Source organism: Delphinus delphis, chromosome 17 (genome assembly GCF_949987515.2).
Source record: "Delphinus delphis chromosome 17, mDelDel1.2, whole genome shotgun sequence".
Classification (NCBI taxonomy): domain Eukaryota; kingdom Metazoa; phylum Chordata; class Mammalia; order Artiodactyla; family Delphinidae; genus Delphinus; species Delphinus delphis.
Genome location: NC_082699.1, coordinates 42,692,269 through 42,710,344, shown reverse-complemented (window position 1 = coordinate 42,710,344; position 18,076 = coordinate 42,692,269). Strand labels below are relative to the sequence as shown.

General features: G+C 43.7%; 1 protein-coding gene and 1 pseudogene across 2 annotated transcripts in view; one reads left to right on the top strand and one right to left on the bottom strand.

The window, feature by feature from the left end:
- Nucleotides 1-2,269: 2,269 nt before the first annotated feature.
- Nucleotides 2,270-2,694, bottom strand: LOC132440336 (EF-hand domain-containing protein D1 pseudogene; annotated as a pseudogene).
- Nucleotides 2,695-5,460: 2,766 nt separating this feature from the next.
- NIPAL2 (NIPA like domain containing 2) overlaps nucleotides 5,461-18,076 on the top strand; it is a 74,216-nt gene continuing 61,600 nt past the window's right edge. For both annotated transcript variants that reach the window (XM_059994965.2, XM_059994966.2), the window contains exon 1: nucleotides 5,461-6,551. In XM_059994965.2, coding sequence (XP_059850948.1) covers nucleotides 6,417-6,551 — 135 coding nt within the window. In that variant the 5' untranslated portion in view covers nucleotides 5,461-6,416. The remainder of the gene's footprint in view (nucleotides 6,552-18,076) is intronic.

The following is an 18,076-nucleotide window of genomic DNA, read 5'->3' as shown; positions in this document are numbered from 1 at the left end:
CGCCTGTCTTCCTGAGCTGAGCTGAGTGCATCTTCTTTGCTCTCTCCTAGCTCTCAGGCAGAAGTTAACGTGAGTTTACCAGTTTACCTGCCTATCCGCTCACTACGATGCAATCTCCTAGGGACAGAGCCCATGTTTCATTTATCCTTGTGTCTTTGGCTCCTGCACAAAGTAAATGTTCGGTGAACTGAACTGAACTATAAGATTTTTCACTCATATTACCTGTCACTGAAAGTTTGCAACAGACTTTGAGATAAATATGATTATTTTCACTTTATGAATTAGGAAACTGAATCTCAGAGAATTTGTCCAAAGCCATGTAGCTGAGAAAGAGCAGAAGACTGAACTTGAATCTAGGTCTATGGACCTTGAAATTTTGGAAACTCTGACCACAAAACCGTGCTTTTATTCCTGAATTAGTCTTTTGTATTAGTTATAAAATATATAATAGTACAAAAGTTATGCCATATTACACATAAATTCATATCTTTAAGAATAATAATACAGTGAATGCCCATGTAGTCCATTGCCCAGTTTAGGAAATAGAACTTTGCCAATACCATTGAACCACTATCCAAATTTTGTGTTTATCATTCCCTTGCTTTTCTTTAGATTTTCTCACGTATGGATGTCCTCAAACAATGTATTGTATTCCAACATGTAAATGTATCAAAGTTCATTTGTCCACTACTCCTGTTGATGGATGCTCGAGCTGTTTCCAGGTTTGTTTGTTTACTTGTTTTTACAAAGAGTGCTGTTATCCTTGTACAATTCTGCTATCCACATACAGAAGTTTCTCTGGGATATATTCATAAGAGTGAAATTCATATGTGCACCTTCATCTTTACCAAACAATGTCAGACTATTTCCAACGTCTATAGCATCAGCAATGAATAGTAGTTTCTGATGCTACACATCTTTACCAACATTTGGTGGTACAAAAAGATGTTTTCTTTTTGTAGAGACAGCAGTTAAAAAAGAGAAGAAATCGGGCTTCCCTGGTGGCGCAGTGGTTGAGAGTCCGTCTGCCGATGCAGGGGACATGGGTTCGTGCCCCAGTCCGGGAAGATCCCACATGCCGCGGAGCGGTTGGGCCCGTGAGCCATGGCCGCTGAGCCTGCGCGTCCGGAGCCTGTGCTCCGCAACGGGAGAGGCCACAACAGCGAGAGGCCCGCGTACCACAAAATAAAAAAAAAAAAAAAGAGAGAAGAAATAAATACGATGTTAGAAATTATTTTATAAAATACAACAAACCCCTGATATTTGTGAGAAATCCCAAGAACTCATAACATATAAAAATTTATGCTGAGAAACAGCTTCACCTCAGCACCTTAGAGCAGATGTTGGAAACTGGCTAGATGGTGAAGAGGGTCATGACTTTTGGGATTTTGGAAGGCTCTGGATTTGTCACTTGGGAATGTCAGGGGTCTACTGTAATATAATTTGCATGTAGTCAGAGTTAACGGGAATTCTTCTACTCATTAATATTACTTATAATCATTCTTACAGTTAAGTAGCACAGTATTTAGGGGTAGGAAAAAAAGGCTGAAGTGAGAAGAAGAATGAAAAGGTTGATCTAGGGGGAATGCTAAGAGGACAGGAGAAAGGTGACGGGAAGGAACAGAATCTCCTATCTTTTCACTATTTTGTGTCATCTCAGCAGCATGCCCTTCCTCCTATTGGAGAGCGGACAGGCAGTGGTTGAGCCTGGCCTGGCTTAAACCTCAGCGTCATCAAAGGACAGAAGATGCAAAAGCACCTGGCAGGATCAGGCTAAGAATGAGTACAGGGAAGTTGGATGGGAAACAAAGGAGAGAGGGGCATGACAGGAAGAGTCACAGAAAAGGATTACGCAAGAAAATGGGCAACATTAACATCATAGGCCTCCAGGGACTATCTCCTCTGAGAACCACCAAAGAAAGAAGTATCTGTGCAAATTAACACAGCAGACCACTCTTTGATGTGGAGGGGGAAAGATAAAAGGAAGAAGTAAAGGTTGCCAAGTAGAGGCACATTCCGGCTACGGAGAAGGACAAAGGAAGGCGAGCAGGAGAGGGACTTGAGGGGGGCAGTTGGACCTTCTGGGAGAGGCTCCCAAATGAAGGCGAGAGCTGCCCCCCGCCACCCCGATGAGGTTAAGGAGTTTGCACTGGGGGGTGGTTGTGGAGGCTTGTTGGGGCAAAGGTTCAGCAGGGGCGAGGGTGCCCGGCCAGCTCTCCCCGGGGCATCTGTGAGGCACAGCTGTGGACACAGGTCCAGCTCAGCCCAACTATGTACTGAAAGTGGCCTTGAGTTCCCGGAAGGCTGCCTGGTGGAGCTTCCTCTTGTCTTCTGCCCGCTTCCACTCATCTTGCTCTTTTAGCTCCGCTTCAGACTTACTGGCAGAGGACAAGGCTTGGACCTTGGCTTCAAAGAAGTCCTTGGCACCTTTGACGCCCTCCAGGGCAACATCGATCTCAGAAAGCTTCGCCAGTGCCATCAGCCCACTGTCCTCCCGTAGTTCCCCTGCTGCGGCCTTGTGGAATATTAGCAGGAGCTCACGGAAGCTGAGTTTGCCATCAAAGTCCCCGGGCACCTCCTTGATCATTCTCTTCAGGCCCAGGTGGGTCTGGGGGCCCCCAGCTTCTCCATCACCAGCTTCAGCTCCATCAGGTCGATGAAGCCATCCCTTCCGGCATCGTACAGTTTGAACATGCTCTCCAGGTCCTTGATGAGGCGGTGGCTGAACTCCGGGAACTCGGAGTAGAGGTGGAAGACCTTGCAGCGGCGGGGTCGCGCCGCGCCCTCGTTGACGTCCAGCCGTCGGTTCAGCTGTGCGCTCAGCTCGGCGTGGGCTCTGGCCGTGGGCGCCCAGGCAGACGCCCGCGACTGGGGCGGCTCGGGGCGCAGGCTGGAGCCCGCCGTCCACCTCCTCCCACTTCAGTCACTGCTGCAGCTTGCTCGCTAGCTCCTCGCTGGCCACGGTGGATGCGGGGACACGGGGACTGGGCGGACAGCGCGCTCTTCGCCAACGAGCGACTCTGTGACACTTCCAAAAGTTCTTAATTTTATTGTAATTGTATGTGTCAGTCTTTTCCTCTGTGGTTTGCATTTTTTCTGTTTGTTTAAGGAATCCTTCTCTATCCTAAGGTCATAAATAGTAAACACCATTTACTGAGTACCGTCTGTGTTTCAGTGCTCTTAATTCCCTTTCATGGATGATGAATGTAAGACACAGAGAAATTAAGCAATTTGATCAATATCACGCAGTAAATAAGCAGTGGACTCAGGATTTGAACCCAGACCATCTGCCTTTAGCATTTGCACTTTAAAGACTGTTTATACTTCCAGTTGTAGAGATCATCTGGTTAGTCTAAAAGATTTAGAGTTTTACCTTTCTCATTATTTAATCTGAAGTTGGCTTTTGTATATGATGTAAGATACCTGAATTTATCTTTAATAACTACTTTATCCCCTTAGACATTCATCATTAGTGAAACTAGTGTTGACTGATTCATGCTAAAGATGAATTTAAAATAAAAACTAGGGACTTCCCTGGTGGGCCAGTGGTTAAGAGTTCGCCTTCCAATGCAGGGGGTGCTGGGAGCTAAGACCCCACATGACTCGGGGCCACAAAACATAAAACAGAAGCAATATTGTAGCAAATTCAATAAAGACTTAAAAAAATAAAACATAATTCTCAACTTAAAAAAAAAAAACAACACCTATTTCGTGGAGACTGCAAGAGAGTGATCCCAAGCAAAATGTAACCCTGCTCTCGAAGTTCGCAGTGAAGTTGAGCTTCAAATGATGTGCCCCAGAATAGAATTCTTTGAATTAACTGAGGAAGGCAGACCTCCACCGTTCCAGAGTTGAGGACAGAAGATTGATCAAAGGCTTTGGGCATCTTGTAAAGTGAACAGAATATCCCCTGAAGAAACCCTGCAAAAGGCAGAGGCCATCACAATGCCCGGAACAGCCTCCAGCTCTGCCTACACTGCTGGGACCAAAATAGCTCACACGGCCTTCCTGCCGCCTCCTTGTGAACTGTGTGGGAAGGAACACTGGTCACGAATTCTTTGTTTCAACTACCCGCACACGCTACGACAGTCACAGCAACAGCACCGACACCTTGGAATCTAGAGAATAGCACATCACAGGCTAGACATCATACCTATTCTGCACCGAGTGCCATCTTCCTCCAAAATTAAAGGTTTTTAAACAAATGCCAAGAAACTGAAAATGATTTTTAATTTAAAAATGGGAATGAGCTGAATGTGGGCCAGATCATAAAGGGTCTCATATTGACAGACTTAAGAAGTGTGAACTTCACTGCATCAGTGAGCAGGTTTGGAAGTCTTTTAAATAGGAAAGTACGGGGCTTCCCTGGGGGCGCAGTGGTTGAGAGTCTGCCTGCCGATGCAGGGGACACGAGTTCGTGCCCCGGGCCGGGAAGATCCCGCGTGCCGCGAAGCAGCTAGGCCCGTGAGCCATGGCCGCTGAGCCTGCGCGTCCGGAGCCTGTGCTCCGCAACGGGAGAAGCCGCAACAGTGAGAGGCCCGCGTACCGCAAAAAAAAAAGAAAAAAAAAAAAAACAGGAAAGTAACACAAACCGTTTATTATTTTGCTCATTACAGACTGTATGACTGGTTACAATATGGGTGATAGAATACCCTAAAGACTGGCTGTGACAAGCTCTGCCGGTGGTGCCCTCCTACCCCAGCCCGGTTTTTCCCTGCTGGCAGAGCTCGCCTCCCACTCCGAAGGCTGGAAATGCCTGACAATCACTTTCCCAGCCTCCCTGGCAGGTAGAATACGGGCATGTGACCCAGTCCTGGCTAATGGGACCTGGTGGGAGAGGTTGCTAAGGGGATTCTGGAAAAGGTTTCCCTCTCTAATAAAAAGATGCGTAAGAAGAAAAGCCCCGCTTCTTTTCTAAATATGATCGTGTTTGCATGTAATGCCTGGAGCTGCCACCGCGAATAGGGACACGGCCAATACCTCAGAGATGGCAGAGCAGAAAGATGGAGGTGACGACGTCATAGAACCACACAGAGCCACCTTCCCTTTGGAGATAACAGATGCTTATTGTTCAAGCCACTTTTACTTGGATATTCTGTTCCTTGTACCCTACACCATCTCAAGGAAAGAAGCATTAATAAAGGCTCCAATATACAATGTAATATAATGTTACAGAAAATATTAAAAATAGACAGTTTTTCCTTCAGATACTTATTTGAAATAAATGAGCCATAAAATTGGAAATAGCTACCATATTAAGTGTTCACTGAACATTTTGGGTGCTCCAGCAAGAAACTATACAATCGCGGAGATGTCTTATTTTTTCTGTATCTGAAATGATTTTTTTCTCATTTTCTTCTCTCATTTGCACATTTCCCTAAGAACATTTCTCGCTGTTCCCCGGCAGGCAGCAATTCTCTCTTCTTGAGGGTCTGTTTCATGAAGTCATGGCAGTCACAGCACATTACTTAAGAACAAGCTCAGCATCGTGCGAACAAAGAACTGCCAGTTCCAGGGCTTCAGGCAACAATACAGAATCACAGAGTGCTCAAGGTGAGAGGTACTTAACATCATCTGTAGTAACGCAGTAGAATTTGAATACAGATAAAACCAGAACATCCGCCTAGAGTTCCTTAAGACCATTAACAATTATCTCCCAACCTAAATTCTTATATGCAGTGGCTGGCAACTTTTCAGCATGTCCTTCTGGTTCCATCTGAAGGAAACCCCATCCAATCCCCAAAACACGTCAGGGTCCTCCAGCTACCACTGGAGAGTCCTTCTTTCATTCTAGGAATATTTGCTAAGGCTCTATCAAGTGTTGGCACTGAGATTTAATCTCTCCGATCTTTATTCTCATGTCGCTTACAATATTTTCCGGGAACTCGGGACTTTTCCATATGCGAACCATTTTAAAAATACAAGTGAGAAACACTGCATCTGAGATAGAGAGCTGGATTGCCAGGTACAGGCGGAGTGAAGGTGGCTGCTTTGGGTTCGCCAATGTCTCCTTTCACACCTATTCACTTCGATAAGTGTTGACTCCGCGCCGCTGGGGCTGGAAGGGCTTTGGCCCCGACAGGTGCGGACCCGGCGCGCAGAGGGGCGCGGCTCTTCTCCCTCTTCGGGCCCATGACGCCTCTGCTCGCCCGTGCCCGGCGGCGGGACGATGCGGAGCGAGCCGAGACGCCCCGGGAGGCCGCAGAGCGCGGGGCTCCTCCGGGAACCTGGCGCCGCGCGGGGGCGGGAGCCAGGTGGCCCAGGCGCGCCCGCCTCGCCCGGGCACCGAGCAGGAAGTGGCTGCGGCGCGGCCCGGGCGCGGCCTCCGCAGGGCGCGCCTCCTTCGTGGCGCCGTGCTGTGCGGCCGGGCCGGGAGGAGGCGGGAGCCCGAGTCCCAGCGCGGGGAGCGAGAGCTAATGGCGGCGCCTCCGCCCAGGGGCCCCGGAGCCGCCGCCTCGGCCGCCCTGGACGAGCTGTCCCGGAACCTCACGTACGGGGCGCTGGGCGCCGGCAATGGCTCCCTGTCGGGCGCTTGGTACCGCCGGAACCAGGTAAGGGCCGGCCGCCCCGCCGACTGGTGGGGACCGGGGTGGTGCCGCGGCGCCTCCGGCTCCTCGGCCGCTCTCCCGCCGACTCTCAGAAGGACACCGCGCTGTCCGAGTGGGGCAGAGCTGACATGATGTTACCACACATTGACTTCACTGCCCCTCGTTTGGGAGAGCGGGAAGCCCTGGTCTGCCTCTCCTGGGCATCGATCCCTGGGAGCGGGTCGCACAGGTCTGCGGTCACGGGCCTCTGGGGCCCCAACCGTCCCGCCTCTCCGGCCTGAATCCGCCTTCTTCTCCCGGAATGATTCTAGGAGTGCGGGGCGAATCTCCTCCACCCATATCCGCGCCCCCACCCGCCAGGATCATTTTACAGTTCAAAAAAAATAAGTGACACTCTGTTCCCCGAATCAGAGAACTCGTTAAGGGCCGCCAAATGTCACCTCTGTGCGGATGCTCTGAGCGTGTGCGTGTGTGTGAGTCCCCAGTGTGTCAGCACAGCTCTTCCATTGCGGCGAGAGGATCGCTGGTGCTCTCAGCTTGCGATTGCCAGACTCCTTTTTCACCGGCCCTTTGGGGAAACGTCGAGAGCCTCAACAACGTGCATGTACGCTGGAAATACACGTTTAACAGAATCAAAGAGGATTAGAGCTGCCCATTTATTTGGGGCTTGGTTTAAGATCAGAAAAAAAGCCCTTCCTCTAGCCGTATTTCTGTTCTTTCTAGTGGGTGCAAGTGATCTTGATATGGTCGATTCCAAGCTTCCTTCTCTTTTCATATGGGTGTTGCTTTGTTCTTGTTCTTTAACAAATCAATGGTTCTTTTTATTTTACAACAATATAATTATAAAATATTTGTTGCTGTTGTTCTACATCAGGGATTTTACCAACAATCAAAGGCCTAGAAGCCTTTTATGCTTGAAAAGTGTTTCGAATGTTAGTTTCTGAAATGTTAAAATTTTGTTTTCAAAACCAACACGGAAGATAATTTACTTACATAAAGACAAAACAAGCATGTTCACGTTATTAGTATTCAACAGAGGAGACAGTAGCACTCTGAGTCTGTTTCACCACAAAACATACTAAAATAGGAAAAATGGGGGCACAGAGCCTATTGGATTCCATTTCTCCTTGCTTCCACCCACAGGAGTTACAAAGACAAGAACTGCTTTTTATGGGAAGTTCTTTGAGCATATCTGTTACACTACGCTTATGCTAGCATATGTTATAAAGCATATTATAATATGCTTATGCTAGAAGCACTCCCAATAAAAGTTTAAGAATGATATTTTGTCTTTTGGTAAAGGAATTAAAGAGTAAATGTGACCTACCATGGCATCATCCAAAACAGGAGAAAACATTGTTTGCAGAGTGGAAACCCCTGCAGTCATTAGTTTTCTTTAATGTTTCCTGGAATTCAAGATCATCTTGGCTCTCTGACACCAAACACAGCTTATCATGTGACATAAGTGTGAGAATTTAACTTTATGTTTGCAAGGCTTAACTTGCCTTTGACAATATAGAATTGTACAGGTTAGAAAGGGTGTATCCAGGATATGCTAATTGAAACTACCCAGCTGACACCCAAGCATAGCTAGTTTGAGGTAAGACTATATCAGCTTTTCCCATTATTATGCAAACTTAGACTATCTTATAAGATTATGGTATTTTATCCCTTCAGCGACTGCATTTGTTTTTAAGCAAAAGTAAAAATTGATTTTTAAAAATTCATTCAGCAAACATTTTATTGAGTGCCTCTAGTGCTGGGCAGGCCAGTAGAAATAAAATGGAATCTAATTTTTCTTTTATTTTTGGACACTAACTGAATACAGATGGCTGAAAATGGGAGTGGCTCCAGGAAAACAAAATAAGAGATGAAAATTTAGGACTCGAAACTAACCTTGATTGCTGGATAGCCAGGATTTAATAAGTTTTATCACTACTGAAATGTTTGAACAGTGTCTGTTCACTGATAGCCCAGCTTTCTGTGTCTTTCCAAGAGACAACCATGAGATCTGATAAATTAACCTTACTCACAGAAAAAGACCAACTTCCCTGAAACACATTCAGGTGACAGATGAATATTTAACAGTGCCCGCTTAGAATCAGTGTCGTCTAAGGCAAAGATGTGAGTGCTTCTAGAGGAAGAAATCCCAAAACAAGTAGGAAGTAGAAGTTCAGTGGGGAAAATGTTGTAGGGAATCAGGGAAGTGAGGCCTTTGCTCCATCTGCATCTCTTAGGAGTCTACCCACACAAGTATAGATGCAATAAAGTTCTACAAAGGTATTTTCTTTATGTTTCATCCACAAGTTTTCAGTATAAAAAATAATGTTTCTAAGATGGTTACTGAGCTCCGTGCTTTGTACAGATCACTGTGGGATATTCAACATAGTCTTTAGACTCAACACCTTCCTTCCTTCCTAATGTTATTAGGTGCTTGGGGAAACGAGCTATGCGGGTAACTGTGAAACAAGGCAGTATGTTTTAAGTGTCGTGTGAAGAATATAAAGTCCTTTGGGAATTCAGAGCAAGGTGGGTTTTAGCAGGGGCCATCAAGGATGTTTTGTGGAGAGGTAGTATTTGAGCTGGACACCTAAAGACAGAGTTTCATTGATGGGAGTCACAGGTGGAAAGCATTCCAAGAAAGGGAAAAGTCGGGAGACCAAGGAGCAGCCCACACTGTCTGAGCAGGTGCCCTTCTGAACATTTTTGTACCTAGAGTAGAAGTCAGTGGCCATTCTGGTTGCAGTGGAAAACTGATACTGACTGGAAGGTGGAAATACAGTTTCGGGTCTTAGATATTGTCATGGATTGCCATGAAGGACAACTGGTAAAGAAGTTTGGACTAAATCTGGTAGACAGTGGGGAGCCATTGAAGGTTTTTCAAAGAGGGAGTAAAAGGATCAAAGCAAATTAAAGACATTTAAATTAGGGTCAGGGACTTCCATGGTGGCTCAGTGGTTAAGAATCCACCTGCCAGTGAAGGGGGCATGGGTTTGAGCCCTGGTCTGGGAAGATCCCACATGCCACGGAGCAACTGAGCCCGTGCGCCACAACTGCTGAGCCGGTGTTCTAGAGCCCGTGAGCCACAACTACTGGAGCCCACGCACCTAGAGCCCGTGCTCCGCCCCCACTCGCCACAACTAGAGAAAGCCCACGTGCAGCAACGAAGACCCAACGCAGCCAAAAGAAAAAAAACAAACACACAAATTAGGGCTAGCAGGATGCAGAGGCCTCTAACTGGCTAGCTATGGACCGAATCCAGCCCGTAGATGTATCTTGTGTCAAACCGCAGAGAGGTTTAGAAAATGTTTAATACGTTGCCAGTGTTTAAAAATGAGTAGATTATATATAAGGTTTCAAGTTTCCATGAACTGTTTAAATATTAGAAGTGCTAGCAACTTGGCCCTCTTTCGCACGTGATAACCATGAGGGGGAGTTCACTGTTAGAACAACTGTGCTCCCCACTTAGGCCCCTCTCTTTGCTCTCATCTCTTTTACCTACTCGCCTTGTAGGCACTTAATGTGCAACCAGCGTTAGAGGCTGTTGTCTAGTTTCTGCTGTCAACTAGCGGAGTTCACGTGGGCGTCACACTGGGCTTCAGTTTTCCTTACTGGTAAAATTAGGCTTAGAATAGAAGATCCCCAGACTCTTTCATGCTATCTGGTTGAATAAATAAGTGCCAATCCGGCAAGGCTGTAGAGGGAATGGACAGGAAAGGATGAACGTGGGAATATTGTGAAAGAGGGGTTTTGTGGCTGTTTCTTTAAGTTTATCCATGTTGCTAAATATCTAAATTCACAAAGACACTGTCAGAAAGGTTTACTCTGCATAGGGTGAAATGAAAAATTTAGATTTTTTTAATGTCCTTTATTTGAACTTTTGATGTTCAATGGCTTGAATTTTTAAAGTCAACATATTTAGAGGAAAATTGATACAACTTGGCAGGGAAGAGGCGAATCGAAGAGACATTTGTTACGCATTTACTATGTGACACTTTATAGCTATTATCTCATTGGAGCCCCGAACAACCTCGTAAGGTACATATTATCCTCACTGTTCATGTAAGGAAACTTGTGTTAAATAACTTGCCCCCGGATCTTACAGCAAATAGATTTAACTGCAAAGCTATTTTTATTCCATGCCTGAAGGCCATTGCTTAGAAACTAAGGCTTGAAAAGAACGTGGTAGGAGAAAATGAATATGGCTTGTCTCACTGTACTAAAGAAAAATCACATTGAGTTTTATATTGCCCTTTTATTGATTTTGCTTTGCTACCGTTTATCTCCTTTCTGCTGGTCGCTGCATCTGATTGCCTCTTAGAGAAAGAAAAGTGCCAAAACTTACAAATAACCAAAGGGCCAGGTAGAGGTTGCTGGTCCTTTCCATTTCCTTCCCAAGAAAAATCCTTTTTTTGTTTTGTTTATACTTACTGACCTTTCTTTCTTTTTCTTTTTCTTTTTTTTTTTTTTTTTTTGCCATCCTTATGTATCCAACATGGCATTTTCCCTTTACTACATTTTCTTCGAGATATATGTATCAGGCAGCAAAAAGAAGGAAGGAAGAAGATGATTACCTCAAAGCAACTGTATCAAAGCTTTTTTAATCATTATCATCATCATCATCCCATGGTCCTTATTAGAGGAACAGACTCTTAATGCTGTTGTGAATTTGTCACACCACGTGTTTGCCTTTAAATCTACCTGATATCCTCTTTACGGCTTGATTTATATTAACCAGCTATAATATTTGCATTAATGCAATCAGCTAAGTTCAGGCTGTGGGAAACTTCAGTTTACAGGTTTCTGTGGCTCAGTTTCTTCAAAAATCATTTTTACAAGGGAAAAAAAAAAAAGGAGAGCAAGGATAGAGGGAGAACCTGTAGATTAAAATACACCTAAAAGACGTATTAGGAAAAAAGACAGCCTTCGTTCACAGTGTTTAGGGATGCACACTTGGGTCATAAAACTATAGAGAAAAGCAAGGAAGTGATTGCTATGGAGTCAGGCCAGTGTTTCCTTGGGGAAGGGAGAGGATGGGATGGGATGAGGCAAAGGGAGGTCTTTGGGTGGGCGCCCAATTTCTGTTTCTTGATCTGGTTGCTGTTATGAGGGTATTGGCCTTATAATAATTCATTTTAGTAAATTGTTCATCTATATCATTTTCTTTACAGTTGCCTGTATCTATTATATTCTACAATTTTAAGATGTTAAAAAATATTAGGATTGCTATGACTGTTCAACTTGCATGTTTTACCCAGATGGTGTGGGAAGTGGTATGCCATATTCATTTTGTTTCCTTAGGAGAATTTTTTAAACAATTTCTTTTTAAAATGTTGGTGATTGTTCAAAGTGGCATTTGAGAGTTTACCATGGAAAGGATGACATTCCCCTAAGCTATCCTTTTTGTTCAAGGATAGTGTGGTCTAAAAAGCTCAGCTTCTTTGCTAGGTGCGTTGGCAATTTTCTTAATTTCTCCAAATCTTGTCTTTCTCTATTGAAATGGTAATAACACTACATACCTTATAAAGTTGATGTAGGAATAAAATAAGATAATGTATATCAAATAGTTCCAGACACATAGAAAGCACTCAGTAAACACTAGCTATTATTAGAAGTATTACAGTCAACCTATATTATAGGAAATGTCATAAAATACATATTTCTAATAATTAATAATTATTGTACTTAACTCATTATAAATGGAAATAAGAGAAATCATGTCAGTTATGTGATGTAATTCTGTTTTCTTTAATCTAAAACCACTGATTTCTCTACATCCACTGCCTTCCTCACTCCCTTTGATGTTTGCCTCCCCTTCACTCTCCAAACATATTCACATTACAGAACACTTCCTGATTGCAGTAATTTCCTAATTGGAACACTTGTTATCTTGAAGTACTAAGGTGAAGATTCCTCCCATGTCTGATGCCACTTTCCAGAATTCAGGGATGGGGTGGATGGGTATGTAGCCCTGGGAACAGCTGACAGGTTTTGGTGGCAGTAGTGTGATGATGTCTTCAGACATTGACTATAGTTTAACCACCCAAGCAGGACCAGCACCGCAGCTTGGGAACGCTCATGCCGTGTTAGCGTTAAGACTTAAATGCTATTTATTTTAGCTTGAGTGTTTTTTGTTTTCCGAAGGTCCAACATTCCTCTATTCAGTTTACATCTTTTCTAACCTACCCCACGTGTTCCGTCCAACGGAATTACATTTTACATAAAGTCAGAGCTCTTGGCCGGTCTGTCCTGATCCACCAGAGTGTCCTACTTGCCTGGAGGCTGGCAGATAACACTCCACTTCCCCTCCACATAATTCTCAGCATGTACCTACCTGTACATTTGCTTCACCTTGTCACTTGCCTGGTCCTTGGTCACTCCCAGCACGGTCTCCTGTCATCTTTGGCACCCATCGGGAGACACGGAGTAAATACAGGCTCGTGTAAACACAGGCTAGCAGATGTTTAGTCATGAGCTCCACACCACCAAATATTGCGTTTGTCCTGGCGTGACTCCTTCAGAGACCCACCCTGGCCATGGCAGGTCGTCTTGAGGCCTGCCAACAGTCCCAGCTCTTGTTTCCTAAGCCACCCGCTCATCTTCTCGGCACCTCTCAAATTTTCTCCTTTCAGTAACTTGGACCCCTGGCCTGACTTCTTTAGCTTGCAACGGGAGTCCATCTCTCTTCTGGCTTTTGAACTTGGCTTCCCTACCAAGAATGCTTTGTAAGTTAAGAGGCTTTGGTTTTCGAGTCCCAGGAAACCTAACATTAACTGGCTTAAGTAATAGAGGAAATTAATCAGTCTGGATGACGTGGAAGGCCAGAAGAACTCTGGGTCCACACCAGCCATGTCAGCATTGCTGGTATGTCATTCAAGCTTGAGGAGAATCCCGTGAATTCTGGGGGGTCTTTATTTCTTCTTCAGCCTTTGGACTTGCAGGGCTCTGGTTGTTCTGGGGCTGTTTGGGAGACAGCAGCACTATGTTCCCTCTTGTCACAGCCCACATTGAAAATCTTGATCAGCTAACTGACAATGAGGGCCCAAAATGCAACCAACATTCCACTCAATAAAAATCACAAGCAGAGGGTCCTTCTCAACAGAACAGTGTTGGGTAGTGATATCAAACAAATCGGAAAACATGGACTGCGTCCTCAAACCGTAGCCATACATATGCATGTGATATACATAAATTATATCACGTGTACATTATACAACGTACAATGTGTATGTGTGAAAGTGAGCTAGAGAGACTGCTTCTGAAATACTTGAAAAACAACATTTGAAGGGCTGGTGTGAAGCTACCCTTGCTTATATAATCTGATGGATTGCTTCCATTGTGCTTCCAGCACTAACATAGTACAGTTATGTAATTGTAAATAAAGAGAGCCAAAGCAGAAGAGGAAATAGTGTGATGTACCTCTGGATATGGCCGCCTGAGTCACAGCAGTGGAGAAATGAGTGATTGTTTGTGAGCAAGGTACGAGCAGACCTCATGTTACAAGCAGCTGCCACAGCCGTAAAATAGAGAATGATTCTGAGTTCCATGTACAGCATTTTATTAGTCTTTTGAACTATACTTGCAGACCCAAATCACAGTCACCATCGATGAGTCCTAGGGGTATCATATGTGGGATGATCATAAAGTATGTTGGAACCTGCCTGCTGGACCAGTGGGATGCGAGAATTTTGCCAGGAATGGGGGAAATTATCTTGGCTATGAGGACTGACCCTTTAGAGGCAATGAAGAGTCCAAGTCACAGGGTCCCAGAGGAGAAAATTTGAACTTGATTCCTGCCTTGATGTCAGAAAGATCTGATCTGGTGGGTGGCCTGGCAGGTCAGTGAGTGGCAATGTCACGATCCCTCCCCCATATCGAGGCACAAACTCACCCAGTGGCTGGGGCCTGACATAGACACTAGAGTTCAGTCTCCAGGAGGATGGAGCTGGCAAAATACGGCCAGAGTGCAAGGCAGGCATGGCTCTCAAAACGGACATGTACTCTTGAAACCTAAGCAGGTGTTGGGGGAAGAGCTGTCATTCAGTGAGGTCCCAAGTTTCCAACTTTAGGGTAGGAAGCCTCTCGCAAACCCTGGGCTGGCCCTGCGAGAGGCAGCCTGCAATCCTGCTTCTTTGGAAACAGAAGATGACAGATTTTTTAAATTATTATTATGAATATGTTCTTGAAAAATTTGAAAGTAGGGGGACCTCATCTTAATCTGGATGCAAACATTCTTTGTGTTCAGCATGTCTGTCCTTGTTTCAAAGATTCGCCTTTCCAATGTTAAACGGGGTTGATTTGTTTTGTAATAGAACCAAGTTTAAGATTTCCTTAAGTGATATCACACCTTCCTTAACTATTGTTGCTCTCCTTTTAACCAAGTGTTAAAAGCCCCCAAAGGATGTCTTATTAAATTTTTCCCATAAATTTGCTCTGCTGCAACTTAAATTTCTCAAAAGCAAAAAAACATGGTGGCTTCTTAGTAAGCTTAGTAAGGCTTATCCTTAATGGAGTTCAGTTTTTTAAAATAATGAATGTACGGTTATGTAAGTAAATGTGTTCCCGAGTAAAAGACAAAATGTAATAGTGCTTAATTGTATGGAAAGGCAATATGTTGGGCTTTTCTGCCTAGGTTTTAAGGTTGATTAAAAATTGGCATGGGACGGCTTGTAGAATAGCAACGATATACTGTGGTATGTAACCCTGACCTGTTCTGTTGGCTCTAAATCACCAGATTTGGATCCAGTGTCATGAGAGTTTCTCAGGATAGAAAGGCAATAACCGTATAACATACAGAAACCAAGATAACAAATTAAAACTCTGTTCCTGACTGAAAATTTTGCTTTCTTCTTTTTCACGTATGGGATTATAGTTTTAACTTAGCTTGGGTTAGTATTGCAGACAACGTAATTATCTACAAGGGCAAAGGAGATTAGTGGTAAGAATAGTCCAACCCATTCGGTAATCTAAAAAGCATTTCATATTTCAGGTTGCCTCCAATGTTTGCTGCGATGAATATGAATATTGTTCCTCTGTGGCCCTGTTGTAATTAACTTTCCACATTTCCCCTACTTCTTCTCCGAGATCCCGAGGTGTCTCCTAATTGGTTTTCCTATTCCCTGTCTTGCTCCCTCCTAGTCCATCCTCCACACTGTAGCCAGGATGAGTCTTCTAAGAGTCACGGCTGGACCTAACATCCTCTGGTTTAGAGTCCTGCATGTTGTAGCACCACCAGCAGATCCATGGCACGAAAAGCCTCCTGCCTGCCTCTCCAGTCCAGCTGTACTGGAGTCGTGCAGATGTGATTAAAGTTAAAGATCTTGAGGTGGGATGATTATCCTGGATTATCTGGATGGACCCTAAATGCCGTCACATGTATCTTTTTATAAGAGGGAGACCCAGGGAGATTTCATATGGAAGAGGAAGGCAATGTGGCCACAGAGACGGAGATTAGAGTGATAGAACCATAATCCAAGGATATGTCAGCAGCCACCAGAAACTGGGGGAGGCAAGGAATGGATTCTCCCTTAAAGCCTCTAGAGAGAGTGTGTCCCTGCCATTTTTTTTCTTTAATCCTTGAAATAAAAATTTTAATGACTGAAATTAATAACTAAACAGATTAGGTAAACAGTAAATTGGAAACAGCGAAAGAGCCTTATATCACAGTATAGGCAAACAAGTTCCAGTCTGTGCACCTGTATGCAAAATGTTATTTTAAAATAAGGCTTCTAGAAAAAAATGTAGGAAGTTTTCTCATGACCTTTTAACCCAGATATAAAGGGTACCACACATAAAGTTAAGGATCAATAAGTTTACTTCATCAATAGAGTATATTTAAGTCTGTTTATTACTTAAAAGTTTCTATGCAAAAAGAGGCAAGACACAGAGTGAGAAAAGTTGTACGGAATGCATATATTCAAAAAGAAATCATATTGGGGATAAAGTACTCTTACACGTACAAAAAGTACGTACAAAAGTACAAAAAGACTGCCACCATCAATTAAAAATTGGACAGTCTGGAAAAACATTTAATGAAACAAGAGAGCCAAGTGGTTTATAAGATTATCTGAAGGTTCAACATCATTGGTCATTATAAAAATGGAAATTTAAACCATAATGAGATGGGAGGTTCTCTAGAATAGCTAAACTTAAAAAAAATTACAATACCAAGACACCAAGTGTTGGGGGGGAGAGAGGCACCTGGAAATGTTATTTACTTCTATATAACATTTTGGAAGAATCTTTGTGAGTAATTATAAAACCCAGACATATGCATACCCTATGAACTAGCAACTGAACTTCTTGGTATGTGGGCCCTGCCATCTTGATTTCACCCCAGTGAAATTGATTTGGGGCTTCTGGGCTCCAGAACTGTGAGAGAATAAATTTCTGTGGTTTTAAGCCACCAGGTTTGTGTTAATTTGTTACAGCAGTCACAGGAAGCTAACATACTCTCCAACCTAGGCAGATTTGTACTTTGTCCCTTCTGTTCCCATGGGTTCTATAGAACATACCTCTATTATAGATGTCACAGGTGGTAGTCTGTTATTGGTTGCTTTTTCTACCTCTTCTGAGCTTATCGAGGATACTTTGCATCCTTAGTTCCTGAAATAGGACCTAATATTTAGCAGTTACTAAATAAATACCAAATGGGTGCATGACTGAGTGACTAGCTTCTGGTGTGGGCTTCGAGTTGTCTGTCTCCCATATCTACCATCTTCTCTCTGATCACTTCCACTTTATGTCCTTTTCCTCCACCTTGTGTGTTTTTCCCAAGCAGTGTCTACCTGTGGTTTTAAGCTGTGCAGTGGTTTTATTTTTCTACTTAATCTCTTTCCTTGGTTCAGCCAGCTTCCTTTTTATTTCTTGCTTTTATTTCTTTCCCTGTTATCATCTCCTCTTTTAACTCTTTTTCAATGAATCCATATTCTCTTTAATTTCATTGAGTCTATAAAGCAGAATTTTTTAACTTCTTACTTTGAAAATTTTCCAACCTATAGATAATTAAGAAGAATAATACAGTAAACACCATATGTCCTTCACGTGGGGATTCACCAGTTGTTAACATTGTGAAATATTTGTTTGTTCTCTCTCTCTCTCCCTCTGTTTTTTATTTTATATTGTCATGTATCATTTGAAAGTAAGTTGCACATATTATGAGTCTTCCCTCCTAGAAACTTAAGGATGTATCGCCAAGATTTTGGATGTCCTCCTATCCCCTCCCAACTTTCTGGAAGTAGATTTGTGTCTACCTGTTTACTAGGTGCAAATAAAAAACAACCCCAGCTCATTCCTAAGAGTTTCCTGTGAGATGAAGTGACCTGAATGTTCATTTCTCAGGTATATCATTCCCTTTCAGGTTCAGGCTCTTAAGATCATTCCTGCAGTGATTAGTTGACCTAAATCACTTAACCTATGGTATTTCTGGTATTCGAAACTGGATCGCTCACGTCCATGTTCAGGGATATTTTACTGCCTGGAACAGGAGGTAGCATTATTCTAGTTGTGAGTTGAATATGACTATTACA